General features: G+C 46.1%; 1 protein-coding gene across 4 annotated transcripts in view; it reads right to left on the bottom strand.

The window, feature by feature from the left end:
* The window catches only part of Dido1 (death inducer-obliterator 1), a 53,690-nt gene continuing 31,101 nt past the window's right edge, over positions 1–22,589 (bottom strand). For all 4 annotated transcript variants that reach the window (XM_085831640.1, XM_085831634.1, XM_085831643.1 and 1 more), the window contains exons 7-16: positions 17,227–17,686; positions 16,951–17,110; positions 15,570–15,686; positions 15,326–15,430; positions 14,372–14,507; positions 13,488–14,010; positions 12,950–13,103; positions 12,457–12,546; positions 11,626–11,821; positions 1–4,614 (exon numbers count right to left, since the gene is read on the bottom strand). In XM_085831640.1, the coding sequence (XP_085687766.1) occupies positions 1,364–4,614; positions 11,626–11,821; positions 12,457–12,546; positions 12,950–13,103; positions 13,488–14,010; positions 14,372–14,507; positions 15,326–15,430; positions 15,570–15,686; positions 16,951–17,110; positions 17,227–17,686 (5,192 nt within the window). In that variant the 3' untranslated portion in view covers positions 1–1,363. The remainder of the gene's footprint in view (positions 4,615–11,625; positions 11,822–12,456; positions 12,547–12,949; positions 13,104–13,487; positions 14,011–14,371; positions 14,508–15,325; positions 15,431–15,569; positions 15,687–16,950; positions 17,111–17,226; positions 17,687–22,589) is intronic.

The following is a 22,589-nucleotide window of genomic DNA, read 5'->3' as shown; positions in this document are numbered from 1 at the left end:
AACTCTGTAGATATTTATTCTACTTCAAGTAACAAAACCTATGGAGTCCTGTGTTTCAATGGACAGTGATATAACACTCTGCAATACAAAATACAATGTACAGAAATTTCTACAAAGTAAACCTAAAGAAACACACTTGATTTTTATGCTTGTGCATTTAAGTTAGAAAATTTTACTTTACACTTTTTAAAAAAAAAAAACAAAAAACCTTCACATATTAGATGTTGAAACTGACACTTTCATGTAATTTAGCCTACTATTTGGTTTACAATAGCAAATATCCCAAATTGCTATTTTCCCATGTCTTTTCAACTTAAACATCTGTGCTAAAAAGTGAAAAAATCTGTAGTGATGTACAGTGAAATAAGACTCCGAAGAACAAACGAAGCTAATTCTCTATCTGAAAAAGTAAGTTTATGAAAATATAAAAGGAACTATCAAACATATTTGCACAGTCAGATACGTTAGCCGGCCTTCTCACAGCATCTTTAGAGGCAACCGGGGCGACACAGCAGATATCCTTCCACGAAGCAGGCTGCTTCACCACCATCCTCTTCGTTTCGAGATTTTGCCCCATCCCACTGAGAAGCTTCCAAACCCATTACCTATCTGGAGTCTGTCAGTCTGCAGAGCCACTCAGAGGGCAGCAATGGGCAATGCTTGACTCCTGTCTCTTCCCTCTTAAATGCTTTGAATTTTTCTTTCTCTAGGCTGATAAATTTGAACATTTAAAAATAAATTGTTATTTTAAAATGTAACAATTTCTACTAGGACAGGCTATTTCTAATTATGTTCTGAAAAAACTTGTAAGGTGCTGCATTGCTGGGAGCTGGGCGGGCCTCAGAAGGCAGTTCTTCCACCGCTGCATTTGTGCACAGCCCCCAGCTCACCTCGACAATAGTGCTTTCCGACTAGGACAGCACTGAGAAAGAGCCCCTGGATAGACGGAAGCAGAGATGGCTACACAGGGAAAGCTAGCTCTAAGGTCCACTGAAATCCCCTTAAAACTTACACCAGTCAAGTTATTGGAAAAAACTTTATAATCTGAAAAAAAGCAATATGCTTTTGTAGACATTTTCCCATTTCTCTAATTTTAAATGGAAATATTTTTAAAAATCAGAATTGTAAAGTTGGGAAAATTTGTAACAAACCATTATACACAAAATTACAGTAATTCCTGAAGTCCAGAATATTATATCCTGTATATAAGTTCATAGCTATTTCAAAAACTCTTTGCTCAACACATTTTATGCACTTGGCTTTTAAAGGGGTCTTTGCCAGGCTGAGCCTATATATACAATAACTGACACAGGTCTTTGTCCACACCAGCATCTCATGTCCCCAGCCCTGAGTGCAATGGCCTCTAGGCCTGGGCTGCAGCAGGGCCCCCCTCAGAGGTCCTGGCCTCAGGCTTCAGGTCCCGAGGGCTCTCTCTGCTCTTGCTGCGGTCCTTCCGGTCCCGGCCTCGGTCCCGGTCCCTGTCTCGTGCTCTCTCACGGTCCCTGTCTCGGTCTCTGCTGCGGGACCTGTCTCGGTCTCGCCGCCTTTCTCGGTCCCGGTCACGATTCCGGCTTCTCTCGCGGCTCCGGTCCCATTCCTTAGCCCTGTCGTTGTCTCGTTCCCTGTCCCTGTTGGAGCTCCTATCCCTGCCTTTATCCCACTCCCGATGCCGGTCCCAGTCCCGGCTCCTCTCCCAGTCTCTTTCTCGACTCCAGTTTCTGCCTCTCTCTCGCTCTCGCCTCCTATCCTCAAATGCCCGGCCCTGCCGGCTTTCCAACCCTTGGGCTTCAGGCTCGTCCAGAGGCTTTTCTTTAGGTCCTGCTTCAAATCGCTCCCTCTGTCTCCCTTCAAAAGCTGGGCTCCTGTATTCATGGCCTTTGCCTTCTCGGAACTCTGATGTGGCCCACTGCCCATCGGCCTCATGGCCCTGTCCAGGCCCAGCACTGGAAGGCAGAGCAGTGGCTGGGCCTGCCTCATCCCATCGGTCCTTTCTATGCTGAGGAGGATGGCTTGGTAGCTCCAACAGGGGCCGAGGGGGAGGCTTCACGGGCTGTGAAGATGGGCCTTGAAAGTGAAATCGAGAAGGTGGCTGCTCATTTTTTTCAGGAAAGGGTGCAGGGCCCCTTGGTCCTCCATACGGCAGGGGTGCCGATGCCCTCTGGCCGGCAAACCTTGGTGGCGAGTTCACTCTCTGCTCTTCGAACTGCTGGGGCTGAATGCCCCGGGGGCCTGGCATGAAACCAGGTGCTTGGCCCCTGGCCCCTTCAAACTGGCCAGGGTGAGTGCCCCGGGAATTTTCAAACTGACTAGGATGGGGCCCACGTGGGCCCACGAAATGACCAGGAGGTGGTCCCCTTTGGCCTCCAAACTGAGAGGGTGGAGGTCCTCCACGGGGCCCTTTCATTTGAGTTAGCAGTGGCCGTCTCTGGCCTCCAAACTGAAAGGGTGCCCTGTTCCCCATGAACTGGGCCTGATCTGGCCCTTCACACTGAGCAGGGGCACCTGTCATCTCGTTGTACGGAGTGTCCTGGAATTCCCTTTTCTCCCCATGAGGATCCTTGCGGTCTTCAAATTGGGTTGGTGCTCCTCCTCGGGGCCCACCAAGATAAGAAGGTGAGAGTCCCCTGTTGTCCCCATAGGGAGGTGGCCCATGTTGCCCAGAGAATAAGGAAGGGATTGGTGGCTTCTGTGCCCCAAATCTGGCAGGTGGAGGGCCTCTTGGTCCATCACTATTAGGAACAAGGTTCTCTTCTGAATAAGGTGGGACTTGCCCCCTAGGTCCTGGAAAACTGGGACCATGATGACCCGACATCCCAAAAGTGCGTGGTGCAGGTTCACGCTGGCCAGGAAACTGAGGCTGAGGGCCCCCTCCCCTCTGCCCAGGTTGGGGGAATGAAGTAGTACTCTCACCAGGCCTAGGCTGTGGCTCTCTGCTGTCCTCCATATCAGCTACTGGGCTGTCACTCTTCCCAGCAGACTGAGCACCCCTGGGGTCCTCATATTGGGATGAGCCAAGAGATGTTTCCTGAGACATAAATGTGGGCCCTGAGAAAGGCTCCCTGCTTCCAGAACTAAAATTTTGGGCCTTAGGTTGCAAAGGGAAGCTGGGTGGAAAGGTGGTGCTAGGGGGTGTGGGCAGCAGCACTCTGCGGGGTGGTGCTGGCCTGGCTGAGCCATCCCCAGCTGTAGGAAGGTGGCTGGTGTCCAGGGGTAATGAGACAGGGTTACCAGGGTGCTCACATTTTTGGATGTCATGTTCAGGTCTCAACACAGCGTTTTCACCTGGAGCCCAGGGAACAGCCATTGACTCCTTGGCTTCTGCAGCCAGCCCAGGCCCCTGGACTACTGCAGTCCCAGCAGGAGTCTCCCTGGCAGGTAGGGGGCCTTGTGGGCCAGGTGTGCTTCCTGTGGGGGCCCTAGGGAGGGACTCATTCTCTGTGTTTTCTGCAGCGAGCCGCCTGGCCTGCCTTGGGTCCCTGCTTTGTCTTGAGTCTAAGTTGTGGTTGGTGTTCAGGGCTCCCTGACTTGGGTCTGGGGCTTGCTGTTCTTGAGAGAACAGCTCTGTCTTGCCCAAAGACGACTTGGGAGGTGGTGACATCAATGCATCTGACACAGAGAAGTGTGCCATGGACACACCCACAGCAGCCCTCTGCTGTCGGAGAGCTTCTTCTTGCTCCTCCAGCTGCCTCTTTTGCTCCTCAATCTGTTTATTTAGCTCTTCTAACATTTTCTGCTGCTCTACCAGCGAGGCACTGGAGGCATCGGTGGTGAAGTCGGCAGGCCTTTCTGTGGCGCTAACTTTCATACACATGCGATTGGGCAAGTCATCAATGGTCACTTTGGCTTCTTCTAAGATGGTCTCATCTTCTGGGTCATAGGCCACCTCCTCCCTCTCTGCTGCCTCAGACACACTCTGCACATCAGGAGGCCTCCCTGGCTCAGCGAGGAGCAGCGTATGAAACGCCCGCTCAGGGTTGTACTCTTCCTCAGGGTCGTAGGGCCTGTCATCTTCCTCCTCCTCCTCCAGAGCCTTGTCTTTTGAGAATTGACCAAACTGTTGAACAATTGGATCCAACAAAGGAGCTGCCGACATGGTGTCCTCCCCCTTGGCCTTGGAATCCTGATGTGGAGATAGAGTAGACCCAACAGATTCTTTTCCAGATGGCTCAAATGATTTCTTTTTCCCAAAGAGAGTCTGCAGGATGTGTTCCAGGGGCGAGGCGGTTTTTGAAGTGGCAGCAGTAACAGGAGAAGCTGTGGTAGTGATTGCTGCTGATGTGGTGGGCGCTGTGACAGTGCTGGTGGACCCTGGCTTGAGGGATGACAGTATTTTCAATACTGGGGGTTCAGGAAGAGGAGGAGGGGGTGGAGGAGAGCCAGGGGGTGTGGTGCTGCTGGCAGCCGTGTCTATAGAGTGCACACTGTACTTGGGAGGCTTCTTCTCGGATGGCAAAGCTGCAGTTACTTTGGGATAGACTGAAGTTTCTAGTTCTTCCTGTTGGAGTCGAGTCCGCTTCTCATCTGTCTTGTCTAACTCACCAGCACTTGAAGGACGTTTCACTTTCTGACATATTACTAACCCAAGTATTATATTTGGACGTGGTGATTCAAGACCTGGAAAACAAAATATTTATACAAACTTTAGGATCTGAATTGTGTCTCGCTCCCACCCTTTTCCATGGCTTTCTGTGGGGGACTTCACTAGGCAGAAAAAGAGATTCTGCAGTAAAGTGCCACATCTGAGAACCTGTGTGCAGGAAGCTGAGAGACTCCAGTCCCTGAATGTGCCAGCACACACACCCAGTCCCACCTCTAGTAGTCTAAAAGGGGCCTGTGATGATAGATCAATGCCTGATCAGAAACCAGAAAACAAGAACTCAAGTGAGCAATTGCACCCCACGTCAGAATTTATACTATGCCTTTCCAGTTACTGAAATGAGAAAGCTACAGAAAAAGGTGAGAGAGACAAGCAGCCACTGGTTACTGGAACATTTGACTGGCAGGGCCAACAATGTTAAGTCTCAATGTTTTAACTCTCTCATTTGCCCCTTCTGCATGTCAGAAGAGAGCAGCCCCCTTTTAGCTTTAACATGTTAAATTTAACAACACATTAAGTTAAATATACCAAGTTAGTAAATATTTAGTTAGAGACCAATTAAACTGAAACTACAATAACACACAAGCAGTACAGTGAATTTAGTGTTTGGTGTCAAAATTATTGTAACGAGAAAACAAAGCTCAGTTTAAAACAGAATTCATTGGGCATTCCTGTATCAAGTAGTTGATACTGAGCTGTGAATGGTGGACATAACCACTATCCCAGCAATAGCAGCGCTGTGAGCTCAGGATTACAAAGCAACCTCCAACCACCTACCTACTGCTTAAGTCTTTGTAAACAGGGCATTTGATAATGGTGGTAATGGCCAAACTTCAGGGAGGAAGTGCTAGGGAGATTCGGGGCACATTGCTTTTAAAGGTAAAGACTACTCTAAAACAGTGTGGCAAGCCAACTCAGGAATGCCAGCTTCCCACTGCTGTATGTAGAACAAAACAAGGGGAAGTCCAGGTTACAAAAGTTGTAACTTGGGGGTGGGGAATAACGTGTCAAGGGTACAAATATAAAGTGAGACAAGTTATCAATCTGTTCATATCACTCAGTATACTTTTATAAAAATATTCATATTATAATCTTTAAGCACTTAAAATCATCAAAGATTTTGTGTTCAAGTTACTGTTAACAATTGCTTTTAGACATATTATGTAGTTAGTTTTAAGAGAGCTACAATTCCTAAATTCCAGTAAAGATTAGTAAAGCTTAGCACACAATGGTGAAGAGACCCCATACCAAGCCCTCCTCCCTCTTTCCAGTGCTAGCCTCTTTCTTCCTGGAGGGAAAAACTGATAGGGCTGTAATTGTCTGGTGTGTATCAGAGAAAGAGCTGGAAGGCAGAAAAGACCCGAGAGCAGACCAATCTCACTGAACAGCATATCTAAATTTCCCCACTCAGAATGTGTAGAAGGCTATCAAGTTTTCTAAGGAGAAATTATGGGGATTTTAAACTTAAAAACAGCAGCTGCTATTTGCTCCCTAGGTACTTGGGCTTGCTAAGATCTATAGTCTAGGGTAATTGCTAACCCATATTTATAGCCTTTCTGGGCAAGTCTGTAGAAAATGGCCAGAGCTTGCAAGTTTGAGTTATGAACATTTGGGCCTCAAATGTTTTACTGGATGGCTCTGTAAGCTAGCCTCTTTCTAGAATCTGACACTAGGAGGTTGGCAGGGGGTTTGGGAGTGGCAGGCTATGAGGAGGAACACAGTGCTAAGGGCTGTGGGGGTCCTCCACAAGAGGGGCCATATTACCTCATTCCAGAAAAGGCTTTAAGACCACCTAAGTTTAGGTGATGAGCCCTCCACTGTAGCAGACTCCTGTTCTAGTATAGACTACAACCAAAAGGTCTAGGGTACTCAGTGTTTAAACAAGAAAAGAAATAGAACACTTGTGTCCCAGCACCACCATAGGATGCTCCAATTGGTAGCTGTTTATTTTATGCTGGTTTGAGTGAGCCACAGCAGGCTGCCTGAATGGCATCTCACCAGCAGATGTTTCTACATCACGTGTGCATCATGTGCATACTGCAGGGCTCCACAGGCCAGTCCATGTTCTTTAAATTTCTGGTTAACCTCCCCAGAATGCACAGCCCTATTCTGAAACAATATTCACAGGGAATGGTGGCTCGTCTGCATTATCCACTCAGGAGTGTGAGAGCAGGAGGATCTTCATGAATTCAAGGCCAGCTATACTGTGACTTTCAGGACAGCCCAGACCAAAACCAAACAAGAAAAAACCACACCAACCCAAATTCTGTAAGCTAGCACCCTGGGAACAGCATAAACTTGTCAACAATCCAATTTAATTATTCATCTTGGGCCTTGAAAGTATCTTCGATGAGGAGGGCATGTCCCATTGTTAATGGCTCTGCTTCATTATGTAAGCAAAGTGTGACACATAGGAGAAGCCAATGAAGGTCAAAGGGTCCAACTCCCCATTTCTACCCCACACCTGGAGGAGGGGCAATGGAGGTCCAGGTTTCTTGGGGTCCACTTTCCAGGCTTGCTGCATTTTGTCAACCATCAGGTTAAGAGTTCAGCTCCCTGGAGTATGGGGTATATGGCTTGAGAAGAAATGGACACTCCAGCTGCAGTATAGATATGAGGTTCACAAGAGCCAGCCACTACACAGGGTGGAGGCTACTTGCTCACCACCCTCTTTGGGATTCTTATGAGGCTGTCAATTCACACAATGAGGCAAAACAATCATGGGAGACTTTCTGTGTATGAGAGCAGTTGTGTGGCCTTTGGACTCAGGGGTATCAGACAGGAAAGAGAAACCAGACAAGGATGCAACTGAAAAGTTGTACCAGTTAATCTCACAAGGCCTTGATCCAGTCATGTTAGCAACAGTCTGCAAAATGTGGAAGAACCCCCTGCTTCTCCAGACAGTGGGAGGTGGTGCTGTGACCTGTGTGCATGCTAGCATTCCTGTTTACTAACAGAATCATTCCAAAGCTGATGACCCCCGCTGACCTCATACCTGTCAAACTGACCTTTATCCCCAGATCTAACAGGATATTCAACATGTTCAAAGTGAAAATCTTTTAATGGCCTGAATCCGTCAAAATGAAATGTTCACACCTGCTGCATCAGAAACTGTGGAGTTTTAGTTATGACTTGGACACACTTGGCAAATGAGGGAACTGTTCCTTCCCAACCCACTTGGTACACACACACTCGCGCACATGCCCTTCCTGCACTGACGCTCTAAGACCAGGATAAAGCCACTGCACCCAGTGCATACTTGGGGTAACAAGGGCGCTGTCCATCTTCTTTCAGGTGCCCAAGAACAAAGGACACCATGGAGCAAGCCAGTCTGCATGCCCCCTGGCAGGACACTGGGAGCCACTGTACTACCAGAAGAGAGTTATGCTGGCTTACAAGGAGCTGAGGCAGACCCTAGGGCATGTGGCCCTAGCTACCACATGGTTCCAAGTCAAACAAACAATGACCAGTTTCCATGACATATTTTTATTGATTTAGATCATCAAAGTAGTACATTCCATTCAACACCATATTTGACTTTGGTTACAGTTTCTGTGCAAAGCTTTGATACATACACAAGAAAACTGGAGTGCTTACCTGCTAATATTTCAAAGCATAGAACTTTCCAGCTAATGAAACTGTTTAAAGTAAACACAAAGACACTGGAGTTGACACTCCCCGAGGAATGCTTTCTATGGATAGAGGCATGCCCTTCCCCTCAGAACACCTGAGGGTGGTTTGGGAAGGAAACTGGCTACATTCTGAGTGGACTGAGGGGTGCAACAGGCACCAATATCAGAACCAAGTGCCTTGTTTTTCCTCCAACCGGGTAGTGTACCCCAATGACTATCAAGTGGGCACGTGGGTTTTAGACTCAGTGCTGTCAGGGCTGGGAAGAAGGGGAAGTATTCCCTGTAACTAGTCTTGCTACTTGACTAAGGCCACTGTTGTCTGAGTTGTTGGTGGCTTTAAGACAGCATCTAAATTACTGTGGAGAGGATGGACAGCTGGGTCAGAGGGACCTAGGTTTCCTAGCTGTCCCTTTGAAATATCCATGGTAGATAATAAACACCAGTGTCCGGCAGAGTAAGAACAGACAGCATTTGTGTGGAAAATCATTATAAAATCCTAAGGGCACTAGTGTGAAACTAGGAAGAAACCCAGCAGCTCAGGATGCTTTGGCTGAGTCTGTGAACCACAAATTCTAGAGCAAGAACCAATTGCTGCCAGGGCATATCCCTGGGGTGTGGTCAGAGTACTTTTGAGGTCTTGTCTTCCTTCAAATAAGAAAAATAGAACTCAAGAGACCAATGTCAGAAACTACTTGGCCTTGAGTTCATATGGAAGACCATCAGTGGCCCCATGTGTAGACACTGAGGTACATAAACCAGTGGGCCACTTTCCTGCAAGGCCCTCCCTATTCCCATCATGATCTTTGGTAAGTACCCTGCATGGGGCTATTCTACCAAGTCTCACCAGGATATCCTAGCACCTGCTGTGATAGCAGCTTAAGGCTAGAACTTCACCACTCACAGCCTAAAGGCAGAGCCTGTACAAGAGAAGGGCTTTGAGTATGCAGACCCAAGCCCCAATAATTTCCTAGGTATATGCGTTGACTGCCAGCTTTTTGGGTAGCTGGTACTCATATGGGGCCACAGGTCGGCTCAGGGGACAGAGCTACCATCTGTAGATGGCTCAAGGTGTCCAGGGCTTCTGTTAAAATTAGATGCTTTGAGGACAGGTAAAACCAAGCCAGGAAAAAGGCTCCAGCCCATCCTTGTAGACATACAGTACACACACGCATAATCTCTCTCTCTCTCTCTCTCTCTCTCTCTCTCTCTCTCTCTCTCTCTCTCTCTCTCTCACACACACACACACACACACACACACACACACAGACACACACACTCCTATACCTAGAAAATGCCAAGTCAAGCCATCAGTACATAACGCAGGTCTAGCTACCAGCCTGGCCTAGGCCAAGGCTGTTTGCACTGACAGTATGCAAATACCACATACATGTAATTGTGGCAACAGTATCGTTAAAAACTATCAGTCCTATAGTCTCATTATGAATTATTTCATTACTTGTCTAGAGCCCTACCTTTTGAGTGCATCCTTCAGTGTCATGGCCTCAGCAAGTATGTCCTCTACTTAGCCAGCCACTGAACATGAGTCTTAGTGGTCAGTGCCTATCACTAAGTGGAATATAGTATGCCAAGCCCCAATTCCTGTCAATTGAAGCACGGTTGACCTTGCCCCATCTCAGCTGGCTATCCCACTACCTGCACCCAGATGACTGTGCAGTGACGGCTGTGCCATTCCTTTGGTGGTCTTCTTCCTGGCCCTGGGAGCCTCCGTCCTCCAAGTACTATTTGGTAAAGGGTCCCATGCACCCCCAATGCCCATGTACTCTGCAGGCTCAACACTGCAAACAGTCTGTCCTTGTTTGGCAATGCTGAGATGATGCTGAGGCGAGAATATGGAGGAGGAAGTGCTGTCTGTTTATAAGCAAACAGGAGGCAAGGGATCTAACTCACGATTCTGAGATAAAAGGTGTGCTTTTCCTCCAGAGTGTAAGGTGGCCAGGGGCAACACTTGTCCTCACTATAGGCACCACGCATGGACATAAACTCCTACCCACCAACTGAGACACTTCACACAGGTGCCAAGGGTCAGCTTCTGGATCTTCACTTCCAGGAGAACTGGATACCTCTTTGCCCTTGGTCATGAATAGGCTGGCCAGAGCTCTTCACGTGGCTGTCATCAAGCACTTCCAGGGCACCTTCTGCCACCCAGATAGTGGCTGCTTTTTTTCTTTTTTCTATATCCCCATTATGAACATACTAATAGACTTTGCTTTTGAAACGTGCTGGGCACTAAAATCATCTAGTGCATCATACCACTAACATTTAACCCAGCATTATGACACAAACCAACACTTAATGTACACATACTGTGTAATTGCAGGCAAAGGTAAAGCCATGCCATGAACTAGGAGCAGTCTGTAGTTGGTAGAGGGCTGTGATTGGGGCACTGGGCTTGGGGCTTCAGCATCTTAGCCAGTTTAGGTGTATGTAGTCCAAGTGGTGTGGGGTACAGGCCTTGGGGTATTCAGGAGCTACTTCTATGACAGCATGTTCAAGAATATTTAGCACATGTCAAACACATTGGCTAGTAAGACTAATCCTCTTGGGGACATGACAGAAGTGACCATTTCAGGCCCCTAGTACCAATGGTCTAAGTAAGGCCACAGGACACCTCCATGGCACTCAGCAGGACCACACCCCTCAGACCAAGCCCTCTGTGTCATCTGGACCCCACCTTGTGTGTCTTTGTATGTAATGGGTTAAACAATACTTCCAAGGAAAGAGCAACTCTAAGTAGTATCCAAAAGATGAAAGAACTTACAATATGTGCAGCGACTGAAAAGCAGTCATTTTAGGATGCTTTTCTATGGCACTGCTACTGGACTCCTTGGGAATCAAGTCCTGTGGAGAAGTCCCTTGGAATCAAAGAGGCCAACTCACTTTGAGTAGAGTGGCAACAATAATAGCAACCTACTTTCTGGAGTAGAAGGCACCCCTGGATTCACTTGGACTACATACACCTAAACTGGCTAAGATGCTGAAGCCCCAAGCCCAGTGCCCCAATCACAGCCCTCTACCAACTACAGACTGCTCCTAGTTCATGGCATGGCTTTACCTTTGCCTGTCTCTCCTCTCTAAGTTTGGTTCTTAGTCCTGACATTTGAACAGCTCTCTGGTTTGAAGCAGAAAAAAAATGAATTTAAGCAGGGAGTCAATTTTCATACGAACTGAGATACTTTTAGAGCTATGTGCCTAAAATTTCAGAGAATGGATTCTCCATACATACATGATTCCACTCACTGGTCATCCTAATCTAGTTCCTGGGATTTTGGGTCAGGAGGCCAAGGTTCCTGTGACAACCTGGGAGGACTATGTCAGTGAAGGGGGCTGTGTGGGGACTGGGTGGACCTAATCACCTCCCAGAAACTGGGTGCTTACCTGGGCCCTCAAAGGGCAAGAGTTTGGATGGCACAGGGTCCTTAGCACTCAGTGGAATCAGGTACAGGTCCTTGACATGCCTGTTGTTATTAGCTACAACCCCAAAGCGACCACGGCTGCTAAAATAGGAGTAGAGAGAGATGTATGCAACCTCCTCCTCCTCGGTGGCAGGGTGGAAGCGGATCAGACAGAGCTCCTGTAAGGGAAACAGAACACAAGGAAGCATGCTCAATTCTCCTTCAGATGCACACTGTCTAGTAATTCTGACCTGACTGTCATAGTCCTATTGCCTATGCTTTAACACAAATCAAGGGTAAGGAACATAGGTTTCAGTCAGACTTCCAGTGAATAATCATATATAGTTAGTTGTCAGTTTAGGCGCATCTGACACCAAGCAAGCTTTCTCTATCCTGTGATGACAGACCGTCGCAGACAGGACACACCATCAGCAAGTGCCAATTGGGTATCTCCACATTAGAAAGTCATTATATATGGCTTACCTCCTCAGTCTGGTACAAATTACAGACCATTTCCAAAAGAATCCTCACATACATTACCTGCAGCTGACCTAAGGGATTTTTAGGAATCCAGAGCCTATGTGGCTAAGACTTTGTGCCTAAACCAGAATGCCGCCAAGTTGATTTCTTTTTCCTTAGTCATGATTGAGGAAACACAAAGCCTGCATATTTACTAAAATCTGGCACTCATACCATTATGATAAAATAGACACTATACTCAAGTACACTTCATACCTCCATATACTTATAAATTATACAAGTGTGAGTAAACACAATCTCCCACTGCTGCAGCGAGCACACGATGTGCAGGTACCTTGGACACTGATGACTTGAGTTTGCCAACGTAATCCCACACGGTCTTTGGAGCAATCCTTCCACCGATGTGGATAGTGTCTGGCAAATCCTACACAAGAAGAATATGCAGTGAACACCTGAACTGCAGCCTTCAGAGACTGACAAAGTAATTATTAAACACCAGACTGTACAATGAAACCATAACTTTAAAGAAAAGTGCCACCTAATGCTAGTGTGGGAGGCTAACCACACATGCCTTCCAAGATATTGTTCAGAAGATGAGGCAGGGAACTGGGATGCCTTAACTTCTGGTTTACATTTCTGTCTCTGGCCATACTGCATAACCTGTTGCCACAGGGCAGCATGAAAACACACCCACACACAAACACACGAGAGGGAGGGAGGGAGGGAAGGAGAGAGGGAGAGAGGAGGGATGTGTGTGGAGGGAGGCGGGGAAGGGAAGAAGGGAAGGAAGGAAGGAGGGAGGAAGGGGGGTGGTTCTTGGTTCTAACCTCACTGAGATAATCCAAACACCCAGAGACAGGATATGCCTTAGTGACAAATTTTGCTACACTCTGCATATTAATAAATCCTTTCCAAATCGTGTTGAGTCGAGACAAAAAGAGGGTTGTGTCTCCTTCTGGTGGGGATCGTGATTCTGAAATGCTGTAAAACCAAACAATAAAAAACATATTAATTTCCTTTTGTACAATGGATATTTCAAATTATGATGACTTCATACTTGGGAGCAAAAGAGAACCCTACGGTATATAGCTTCCACTTACCAACAACTATTTAAGTCATAATGACTTAGACATTTGGTCAAGAAAATAAGTTGAACAAGCAACAAGCTGAAATAGCCATTAAGTTAAAATTTTTGTATATAAGACCTGAATCGCACCTAAATATTAACTAGGCAGCCAAGAAATTAGGCATTTTTAGGACAGTAAAGATTTATCAGGTTTCTGGTAAGTCTAATCACCAGCTTCCCTGGTCAGTCTAAAGGTAGAGTTGGAGGTTTGCTCAGACCCCATCCTTTTAAAAACATACCTTGGTGATGGTGGTACTGACAGGTATCTTGGGTCAGGAGAGGAGGATGGCTTAGCCAGTATGGACTTGGGCACCACTGCAGAAGTCAATGCAGGCTTTATCATGTCCAGTTTGGTTTCTGAAGCCTGGGAGTTGTCCAGATGGGCTGCCATGGAGGCTGTGACTGTGCATGACCCACTCAGGGCAGTTCTGGGATCTCGACCAGACACTGTGACTGTGGTGACCACCCCACTCCCACCAGAGGCAGAAGAGGGAGAAAGGCCACCCAGAGAAGAGGGCTCAGGATGGCTATCGCCTGGAGACTCAGGGAAATACTTTCTCTCCTGGTTCAGACTAGACGTACTCTCTGGGTCTGGCTCAGAGGCATTTTCAGGCAGCGTCTCTGCAATCCCTTCATCAGCAGTGTTAGGAACTGTATCAGGTGGAGAGCTGTCATGCCTGGGCTTAAAGTCTTCTTTCTTAGAAGAAGCTGAAAGCTTTTGCTTCTTAGGAGCTGGTTCATCCTCCGAGGATGGAACCTGACCTGAAGAATGTGAGGGGAGGAGAACACGTTCAAGAGCTCAGCTCAATTGTAGTGAAAGGGAATGTCAATCAAAAGCACCACAACCAAGGCAAGGATACGCAAGTACATAAACCACTGTCTCAGCTTGCCTGGGATACAGCTAGTGAGAAGACACTAAGACAGGGTTTCTCTGTGTAGCCCTGGCTGTCCTGGAATTTACTCTGTGGACCAGGCTGGCCTCAAACTCAGAAATCCAACTGCCTCTGTCTCCCGAGTGCTGGGATTAAAGGTGTGTGGCACCACTGCCTGGCTAGAAGAGCAATTTTAAACAAAACCAAGTTTTGTCTTATTTCCATAGTTTCAGCCCCTAAATTATGCTTACCTGTACAGATTTTACAGTTTAAATCAAACAGATGGGCGCGGTGCTGGCTTGTGGTGTCCTTCAGCATGCTGCTGAAGACGTCCAGGAGAGGCGCTGCGCTCTTCTCAGGGGCGGCTCGCACTGACTCTTGTTGTTCCTACAAGTGAAATGCAAGCAGGTCTTGCCTTTGTTGTTTTCTTGAGACTGTCTCACAATGCAGCAGAGGATGACCCTGAAACTCCCGTCCTCCTCCTATCCAGAGCAGTGGTTTCAACCTTCCTAATGCTGAGACCCTTAATTATAGTTCCCCACGTTGTGGTAACCCCAACCATAGAATTATTTTGGTTGCTATTTCATAACTGTAATTTTGAAACTTATGATTTATAATGTAAATATCTGATATGCTGGATATCTGATATGAGACACCTGTGAAAGGGTTGTTTGACCCCCAAAGAGGTCTCAACCCACAGGTTGAGAACCACTGATCTAGAAAGTGCCAACATGCTTGGTTCAAGTAGATAATTTCTTTTCCAAATTCAATCCATCTCCAAGTTAATACCACAGACAATGAAGAACCAATGGAGTGTCAGGCATGGTGGTGGCACAGGCCTTTAGTCCTAACATTCCAGAGGTGGAGCAGGCAAGTCTCTAAGTTAAAGACCACCCAAGTCTACAAAGCAAGTTCCAAGATAGTCAGGACTACCTAGGAAACCCTGTCTTGGAAGGTGTGGTGCACCTGGTCTCTACCCTAAAATCCCAGAGAGAAAGCTTTAGGCCAAACGAAGCTGCAGAGAGAGACTGTCTTAAATACCAAAGAAACTCATATCTAATGAATACAGGCATTTAGAAAGCATTGCCACGGTGCACACATACGAACTTGTGTAAACACCAGTGACTCTCTCAGTGACTTAATGCCTTGAAAGCAGGTAAGAGATGTTGGTCTCTGTGCAAACACCGGACACCCCGAATGCTCACTTCTGAATCTGATACCGGTGGAGAATCTTCCATGTCAGGAATGGTTTCTGGTTTAGTAGTGTTCTTCTTGCTTTCATTAGGCAACTTAGTCCTGGATTCTATCACCTACAAGAAGGACCGAAATGAAGGCTTCAGCCTTGGATTCTAGGTAGAAGGAATATTCATCCATTCTACAACTAGCTTTTTGACTTGTAGAAAATGGAAACCTCTAGGGCCTCAGGCAGCTATCCTCCTCAGCACTTACAGATTTTGTGGGCTTCTCTGTCCACATAGAAAGCTCTTTAGATACAAGTTCTTCAGGCTTCATTCTGACAAGTTTTGCCAAGGAGATTTCTTCTCGAAGAACACGATGGAAGAGCCCCTATTTTAAGAAGAGAAAGAAAAGGCACCTTTCACCTCCTCGTTCACAAACTTTTAGTGGTGTATTTTACTTTGGGTCAATATGAAAAACAAAGCAGCACAGCGGAAATCAGATGAACCCTGAATACTCCAAGCACTGATCCAAACACAGTGCAGAAATGTACCCTCAACCCACTGTGACCAGCTGCCCTGATGTCGGCAGCAATAATCCAGCTGAGAGTCAACTTCAAGGACATCTACAGATTCTGCTTTGTCAGGACCACAAATCATGTACACAACTTGGAATATAGGTTAAAAAGTTAGAAGCTGGGGGCTGGTAAGATGGCTCAGCGGTTAAGAGCACTGACTGCTCTTCCAAAGGTCCTGAGTTCAAATCCCAGCAACCACATGGTGGTTCACAACCATCTGTAATGAGATCTAACTCCCTCTTCTGGAGTGTCTGAAGACAGCAACAGTGTACTTACATATAATAAATAAATAACAATCTTAAAAAAAAAAGTTAGAAGCCTGTGAAAGTGACACACATAATTCTAACACCTGGGAAACAGAAGTGCAAGATTCTGCCTCAAAAAAAAGTAATTAAAAGGACAGACTGCACAGGCCTTCAAACCTAACACTGGGGTCTGAGTTTGAGGCTAGCCCTGTCCCTACCCTTCCAAAAAAAAAAGTTAGAAATAAAGACAGGAATACATCATTTCTAGGCAGTGCAGCCAAGGCACTTGATTCTGGTTCTAAAACATGGATGTTAAGGTGTGTGTGTGTTCAGAGTCAAGGGGACATATAAACAAGCTCCAGCAGCAGAAAGCAGGAGAGATATGATGGAGAACTACTAGGGTTGGATGACGTCAAGTGGCTGAGGAAGAAAGGTAAGAGAGAAAGTTACTTGAGCTTTTAATTCCACAACTTGCAGATATCCTAAGAATTTGAGGCCAGCTTTATCCCTGGCCAGCCATGGTTACAGTAAGACCTTGTCTCCAAAAATAAAAGATAAAATAAAAATGTTACACTGCACATCAGATATCCCTGAAAATGGTATGAAAAATTTCAAGCTTAGATCAGTGGGCATGTGATTTTTGCAGGGAAGTGTAAGCTAATCTAATAAAATTGGGAGGAGAGGGGTTATAAAAATCTCTGATAACTCCAGTTCTGGCAGTGAGGATGTACACTTCTGTAAATGCTATTTGGTAATTTCACATCACTGTGAAATGAAGGTGAGGGTCTATCTGGGAAAAGAATTCCCAACATCTAGTCAGGGGTACACAGACCTGATTCTTAGGATCCTTAAGGTTGAACATGATGCTGCGATATTTGCTCTTATAGCGATTATCAGTAACCTGGAACAAGTTAAACATCTCCTTCTCAATGTGGAGGGCAATTTTTCCTACTTCATTTTCTGTCATTATTAAGTCATCGCTGTCATTGACTCTGAATGGAATGAAAAGAGGGATTACATAAACCAGGGGGCACTTGCCTAGTGGGAAAATTCCAGAATACGATCATCAATGCTACATCTGGGAGATATGACATATACAATGGCCCACCTTTTCCACAAAATCTCTTTCAAGGAGCGCCTTATATTTTGTCGTATTTGTGAATTGGGCTGTGATGGAGCTGGGCTCACAGGACCAAGGCGTCCTGGGGCTGGAGAAGCAGCAGGAACATTGGCAGACATTGGCTTCCTGGTAACTCCCACCACAGCAGCAGAGCCAGGCAACTTTTTGGAAGCAGCTGTCATAGGTGTTGGTCCTGCCTGCCTGGCAGAAGTGCCTGACAGGGTGGCTGAGGGCCATGGCCTCTTGGGGATGGTACCCTTGAAGCCTGAAGGCAGCTTCTTAATGGCTGGTTTGGCTCCTGCCATATTAGGGTAAGGAGGAAGCTTCTTTGGAACAAGATTTCTAGGTGAAGTCTGTCTGCCCACCAAAGAGGCTGAAGGAAGTGCTTTCTTCGGGATGGTAACTGCTGCCATTGTCCTGTCCTCCACCCTCCTGTCATCCTTCATGGCTGGAAAGCAGAATGCACACACTGAGAGATGCGAGGGACACATACAGGACAGCACGCTGACATTATACCATTTCCACCCTGGAAATAGCTCGTACAACCAAGGAATTAGGTACATTTGCAGGTTTTAAAATCTCGAAACGCAGAGAGGTTGCTCCACAGTATTTTATGGTTGTAATTACTCCTTATTTTAAAAATAAAAACACTTCATGTATTACATTAAAACCTTTTACTTCAAACAAGCCTATTATCAAAAGCTCCAATTAATCACTAGTAATTTGTAAAAATAAAGGACAAACTTGCCATCAAAATAGGACAGATTTACAGGATCATTTTCATTAACAAGACAAGGTGTTTTTGTGTGAACTTTTAAAAACCTTTTGAAAAGAAGAAAAAAAATCACACTCTCCTCCATGAATGGCCAACCCCCAAGGGTGCTGGAGGCAGACACCTTTTTGTTTTGTTTTGTTTTTCGAGACAGGGTTTCTCTGTATAGCCCTGGCTGTCCTGGAACTCACTCTATAGACCAGGCTGGCCTCGAACTCAGAAATCCGCCTGCCTCTGCCTCCCAAGTGCTGGGATTAAAGGGGTAGACACCTTCTTGTCAGCAAAGGGTACACATTACTTCATCACCCTCCAGCAGAAGCTCACTGTAGACATGGTTGCTATAGGGAAGATCAGCCAACCTATTTTCACACCAAAAGTCAGATGCCAGAATGGAAGACTTCAGCCTGCTGAATTTATGTGAAAGGAAATCACCAGGCTCCTTTTCTTGATGAAAGGCCAGGGAGCAATGAGCACCAGATGCTAAAATGATTGATGCCCATTTATACAACCCCACCCCCAACCCACACATACCTAATTCCCTCAGCAGGGTAAAAATGACAACCAGGTGTTTTAAATGCTTGTCAAAGAAGGGTAATGCCGGGCGGTGGTGGCGCACGCCTCTAATCCCAGCATTTGGGAGGCAGAGGCAGGCGGATTTCTGAGTTCGAGGCCAGCCTGGTCTACAAAGTGAGTTCCAGGACAGCCAGGGCTATACAGAGAAACCCTGTCTCGAAAAACCAAAAAAACAAAAAACAAAGAAGGGTAATGATGGCGATGCCTTTAATCCCAGCATTTGGGAGGCAAAGGCAGGTGGATCGCAGCGTTTGAGGTAAGCCTGGTCTATAGAGTTAGTTCCAGGACAGCCAGAGCTGCAGAGAAACCCTGTCTTGAAAAACCAAAAGATTGTCTAACACAAATGCTAAGTCACAAGGTTTGCTTGAGCCAAAACTTCTAGATGCCAGTGGGCAATCAAATCAGTTTAGTTAAAATCCCGCATCAAAGGCACACAAAATGTCTAAAAAGAGGTACCTGTGGGCAAGTCCAAGTTCAGGTCACAAGATCCACATAGTTCAAGGAGGAAATAGACTCTGGCATATTCAATCTCATATTCATTCTCTCTCCTCCCCCCTCCCTCCCCTCTCCCAAGTCCTGCTTGGGCCATGGAACTAAATGTTGTTTGTTTGTCTAACATGTTGACCAGCAGCCCAAGTGGTCAGATGAGGTAAGGAAATGTCTGGCAACATGCGGTTCAGGACAGGTGTCCTACCGGCAAGAAACAAACAACTATGAGATGGTTCATCTAGATAGGCAATCCTTAAACACTACAGTTTCAGCATGTATATGACTGAAGCATGACTTTAAGGTCATAAATGAGGACTTCCCACCTTGTGCTCCCAGGAACCATTTCCAATTTCCCAGGAAGGGCAGAGAGCTCAGAGAAGAGCAGAGATGCCACACACAAGGACAGCCCACTTCAACAAGCTATTCTATATGCTTAGGGACACCATCAGGTACTGCCAGACCTGACAACCAACCTGTCTGAGAGGTAGCCTGAACCACTGCCATATGGCTGCTTATAACGTGGTACTGAGGAACCTGGATATAAGCTGCATTTCATCTGAAGCCCTTCAATTCCACCCCAGAGGATTGCTACCGGTGAACTCTATACTCGCTCAGAAGCATGCCAAACCTCAGCCTCAAAGCACTTTAGGGGGTTTGCAGAGTGACAATGACATCTACCTAAAACTCTGATGTTTTTCTAGATGAGGACAGGAAATACCAAAAGGCAGATCTGTGCAAAATAGAAATTAGGAATACACTCTGAACAATGGAGTAGACTTTTTTACTGCCAAGGACTTATTTTTACAATACAGTGTACATGACAAATATATGGAGAAAACACATTCTGAGCCAAGGTTCCCATAGATCAAGGACAATGTCCAAAGACTCTGCAGTGGATGTCTACTACTTTTGGCTCCAGTTATATTTAGCAATTTACCTTCATATCTGACTGCTGGGTTGTGTGGTGGTTAAAAATTAGAAGAGTCCTCTGAGGAAGGTACAGAGAAGGAATGAACACTCAGCTAATGGTATGGACCAAGTGCTATGTGAGAGTGACATTGAACAGGGGTATTATGTGTACTAGATTGCCAGCTGACTCCACTCTACAAAACAAGGCATCACCCAACCCTCAACAAAGCCCCTCCATATAGCAGTATGGCCTGAAACTTCTCAGTGTTGTTTTGTTGTTGTTTCTGGTCACAAACAGGGAATTCAAAACCAGAGGTTCCAAAGACCCAATCTCTCTTGGCCTGACTACATTTCAGTTATTCCTGACACTCCAAGTATACACACCTGATGGTCTGAGAGCAGATATACCTGAAGACCACCTATTAACGTAACTCCCTAGTCATCACTCTGCAGCCTTACAGCTCTGGTGGCTTCTTTCCTCTTAAGGACACATTAGGCACACTCCCAACAGTGCATAAAAGTCATGTTATGTAATTACAAACTGATATGTCCCATAAATGAAGGTTTTCCCTAACCATTTGCCTACTAGCATCTTGAAATGCCAAGCCCTCTTCTATTTTGGGTGGTGTTAAACAGGGCAACAGTTACCCATTGCAACTGCTCAAGGGACTGGCATGTTTCTCTAGCCCCTATAGGTAGGAACAATAGTGGTGTTGGCTTAGGGCAGCAATGCCAGCAACAGGGACTGACCTTCATGATTGAATAGAACAATGAATGAATTTGTAAATCCTTATTCCATTCCCTACCCCAATACTGGGTTTTCAAAACCTGTGGCTTGGGCATACTGGACAAATGTCCTATTGAGCTACTGTTCCAATTGAAGAATTCACTTCACTTTTAACTATATAAAAATTACATAGCTGTAACTAATGAGAGACCCATCTTACTAATAGCACTTTACACTGTGGGCTGCTTTCTCTACTACTAGCTTTCTCTGCCCTCTCGTGGGGTAAGAAGGTATTGACCAACACTAAGGAGGAGGAAGGCATCTCTAGTCCTGTGGACTACAATTGGAAGCAAAGGTTGTCATGACCAGTTCTTTGTAATGGAAACAAAGCTGCTTCAAGTTTAATGGAGTAGGGAAGTAGAGTGCTCCGCATGGGAACCCAACTCTATTCTCACACCATGGGTCCATCAGTAAGGTTGCTATAGCTCTGCTGGTCACCAGGTGGCAGTAATGATCCACAAAGGCAGGAAAGAGAAAGGCATTAGGGGAACAAACCCTGCTCATGTGCCCCCAAGGTAGAACCCCACAACTAAATGAAGTTGAAACCTAATCAGGGACAGGATCCAGGTGCAGGGTAGGGGTCCACACCTATAGTCCCACCCATCCCAGTCATGCTGCCTGATGGCTGCTCTTAGAGGGCAGGCTGGCCCCATGCAGGTATCTCACCTCCAGAAGCCTAAGGGGAGTTGCTTGTTTTGAAGACAGTGATCAAGCAGCACCTTGAAACAAGGCCAGGTGCTGAATTCTGTTCCTCAGCTCTGGCTCATATAACTTAGGATTTCCCATTGCTTCACCATACCTCTTTCCAGTGAGGTGGCAGTGAAAATGTTTTTGCTGTTGCTTCCTAGACATGGTTAAGTATCTTCAAATAAATAATGTCCCTCTATCCACACCTCATGCACATGCCTGTAATCTCAGGATTCAGGAGGCTGAGGCAGGACTGAAAAAGGAAGGTGGCCGGGGCTGATATTGAAACCATCAAAAAAATTAATACTTATCTTTAAGAGAAGTTACCAATTTAGTTTTATATGTAAGAAAATGAGGCTTGGACAAAGCAGCACAGGCTACATCAGAGATGCTCCTCGAGTGCCCAGTGACTATGCATGTGACCCTGCAGAGGTCCACATCCAACTAGATGAAAATCTTTTCTTACTCATGTCCAGTATTTGACTTCCATCTTAATGCAGAGACCAACTCTTGCAAGTTATCTTAACCAATCACATAGGATCTTGAAATCTTCAGCTTAAATCATGTTGGATTGGTAATTTCTTACATTGTTAGTCACTGGAATGCAGTGTGGAGAGGGCCATGTGGGTATGTTCAATCTGCTCAGCTACGTGGAAGCTGAGCTGCTGTTTCTCAGATTCCCCCAAACATACCAGGTAAGGATGACTTGAGTCAAGTTCATTTTAACCATTATTTCTTTGTACCAAGTTATTACAACAATCTGTGTGCCTTCCTAGACCCTCCAGACCTAATGGGGCCAATGCTGGAGGTGCAGTGGATAACCAGGTGAAGAGAATGCAACCAGTTACCTTAGGTTCTTGCCGAGCTCTTCCAGGTTTGTGGCAAATCAGTGTTGCCCAAACCTTCTTTAAAGCAGCCAAGAATCTGACCTACGTTTACACTCTAACTTCTGGATACTAAGCATGTTAACTATGTGCACGTTGGTGTGTATCAGAAGCATTTTATCACTTTATACTAATGACTGTGGCAGGCATCTTCAGAGGAGACCTTTGCACTCTTGACATCAGCAATGCCATCAAAAGGATTTTCTTGGGAGTGTTAACTCTTTGATCCACAGCTCCTTAAGTTTACAGG

Source organism: Mus caroli, unplaced genomic scaffold, assembly GCF_978045245.1.
Source record: "Mus caroli unplaced genomic scaffold, Mus_caroli_1 scaffold_2, whole genome shotgun sequence".
Taxonomy (NCBI): Eukaryota; Metazoa; Chordata; class Mammalia; order Rodentia; family Muridae; genus Mus; species Mus caroli.
The sequence above is the reverse complement of the archived record's forward strand: the minus strand, read 5'-3'. Positions and strand labels throughout refer to the sequence as shown.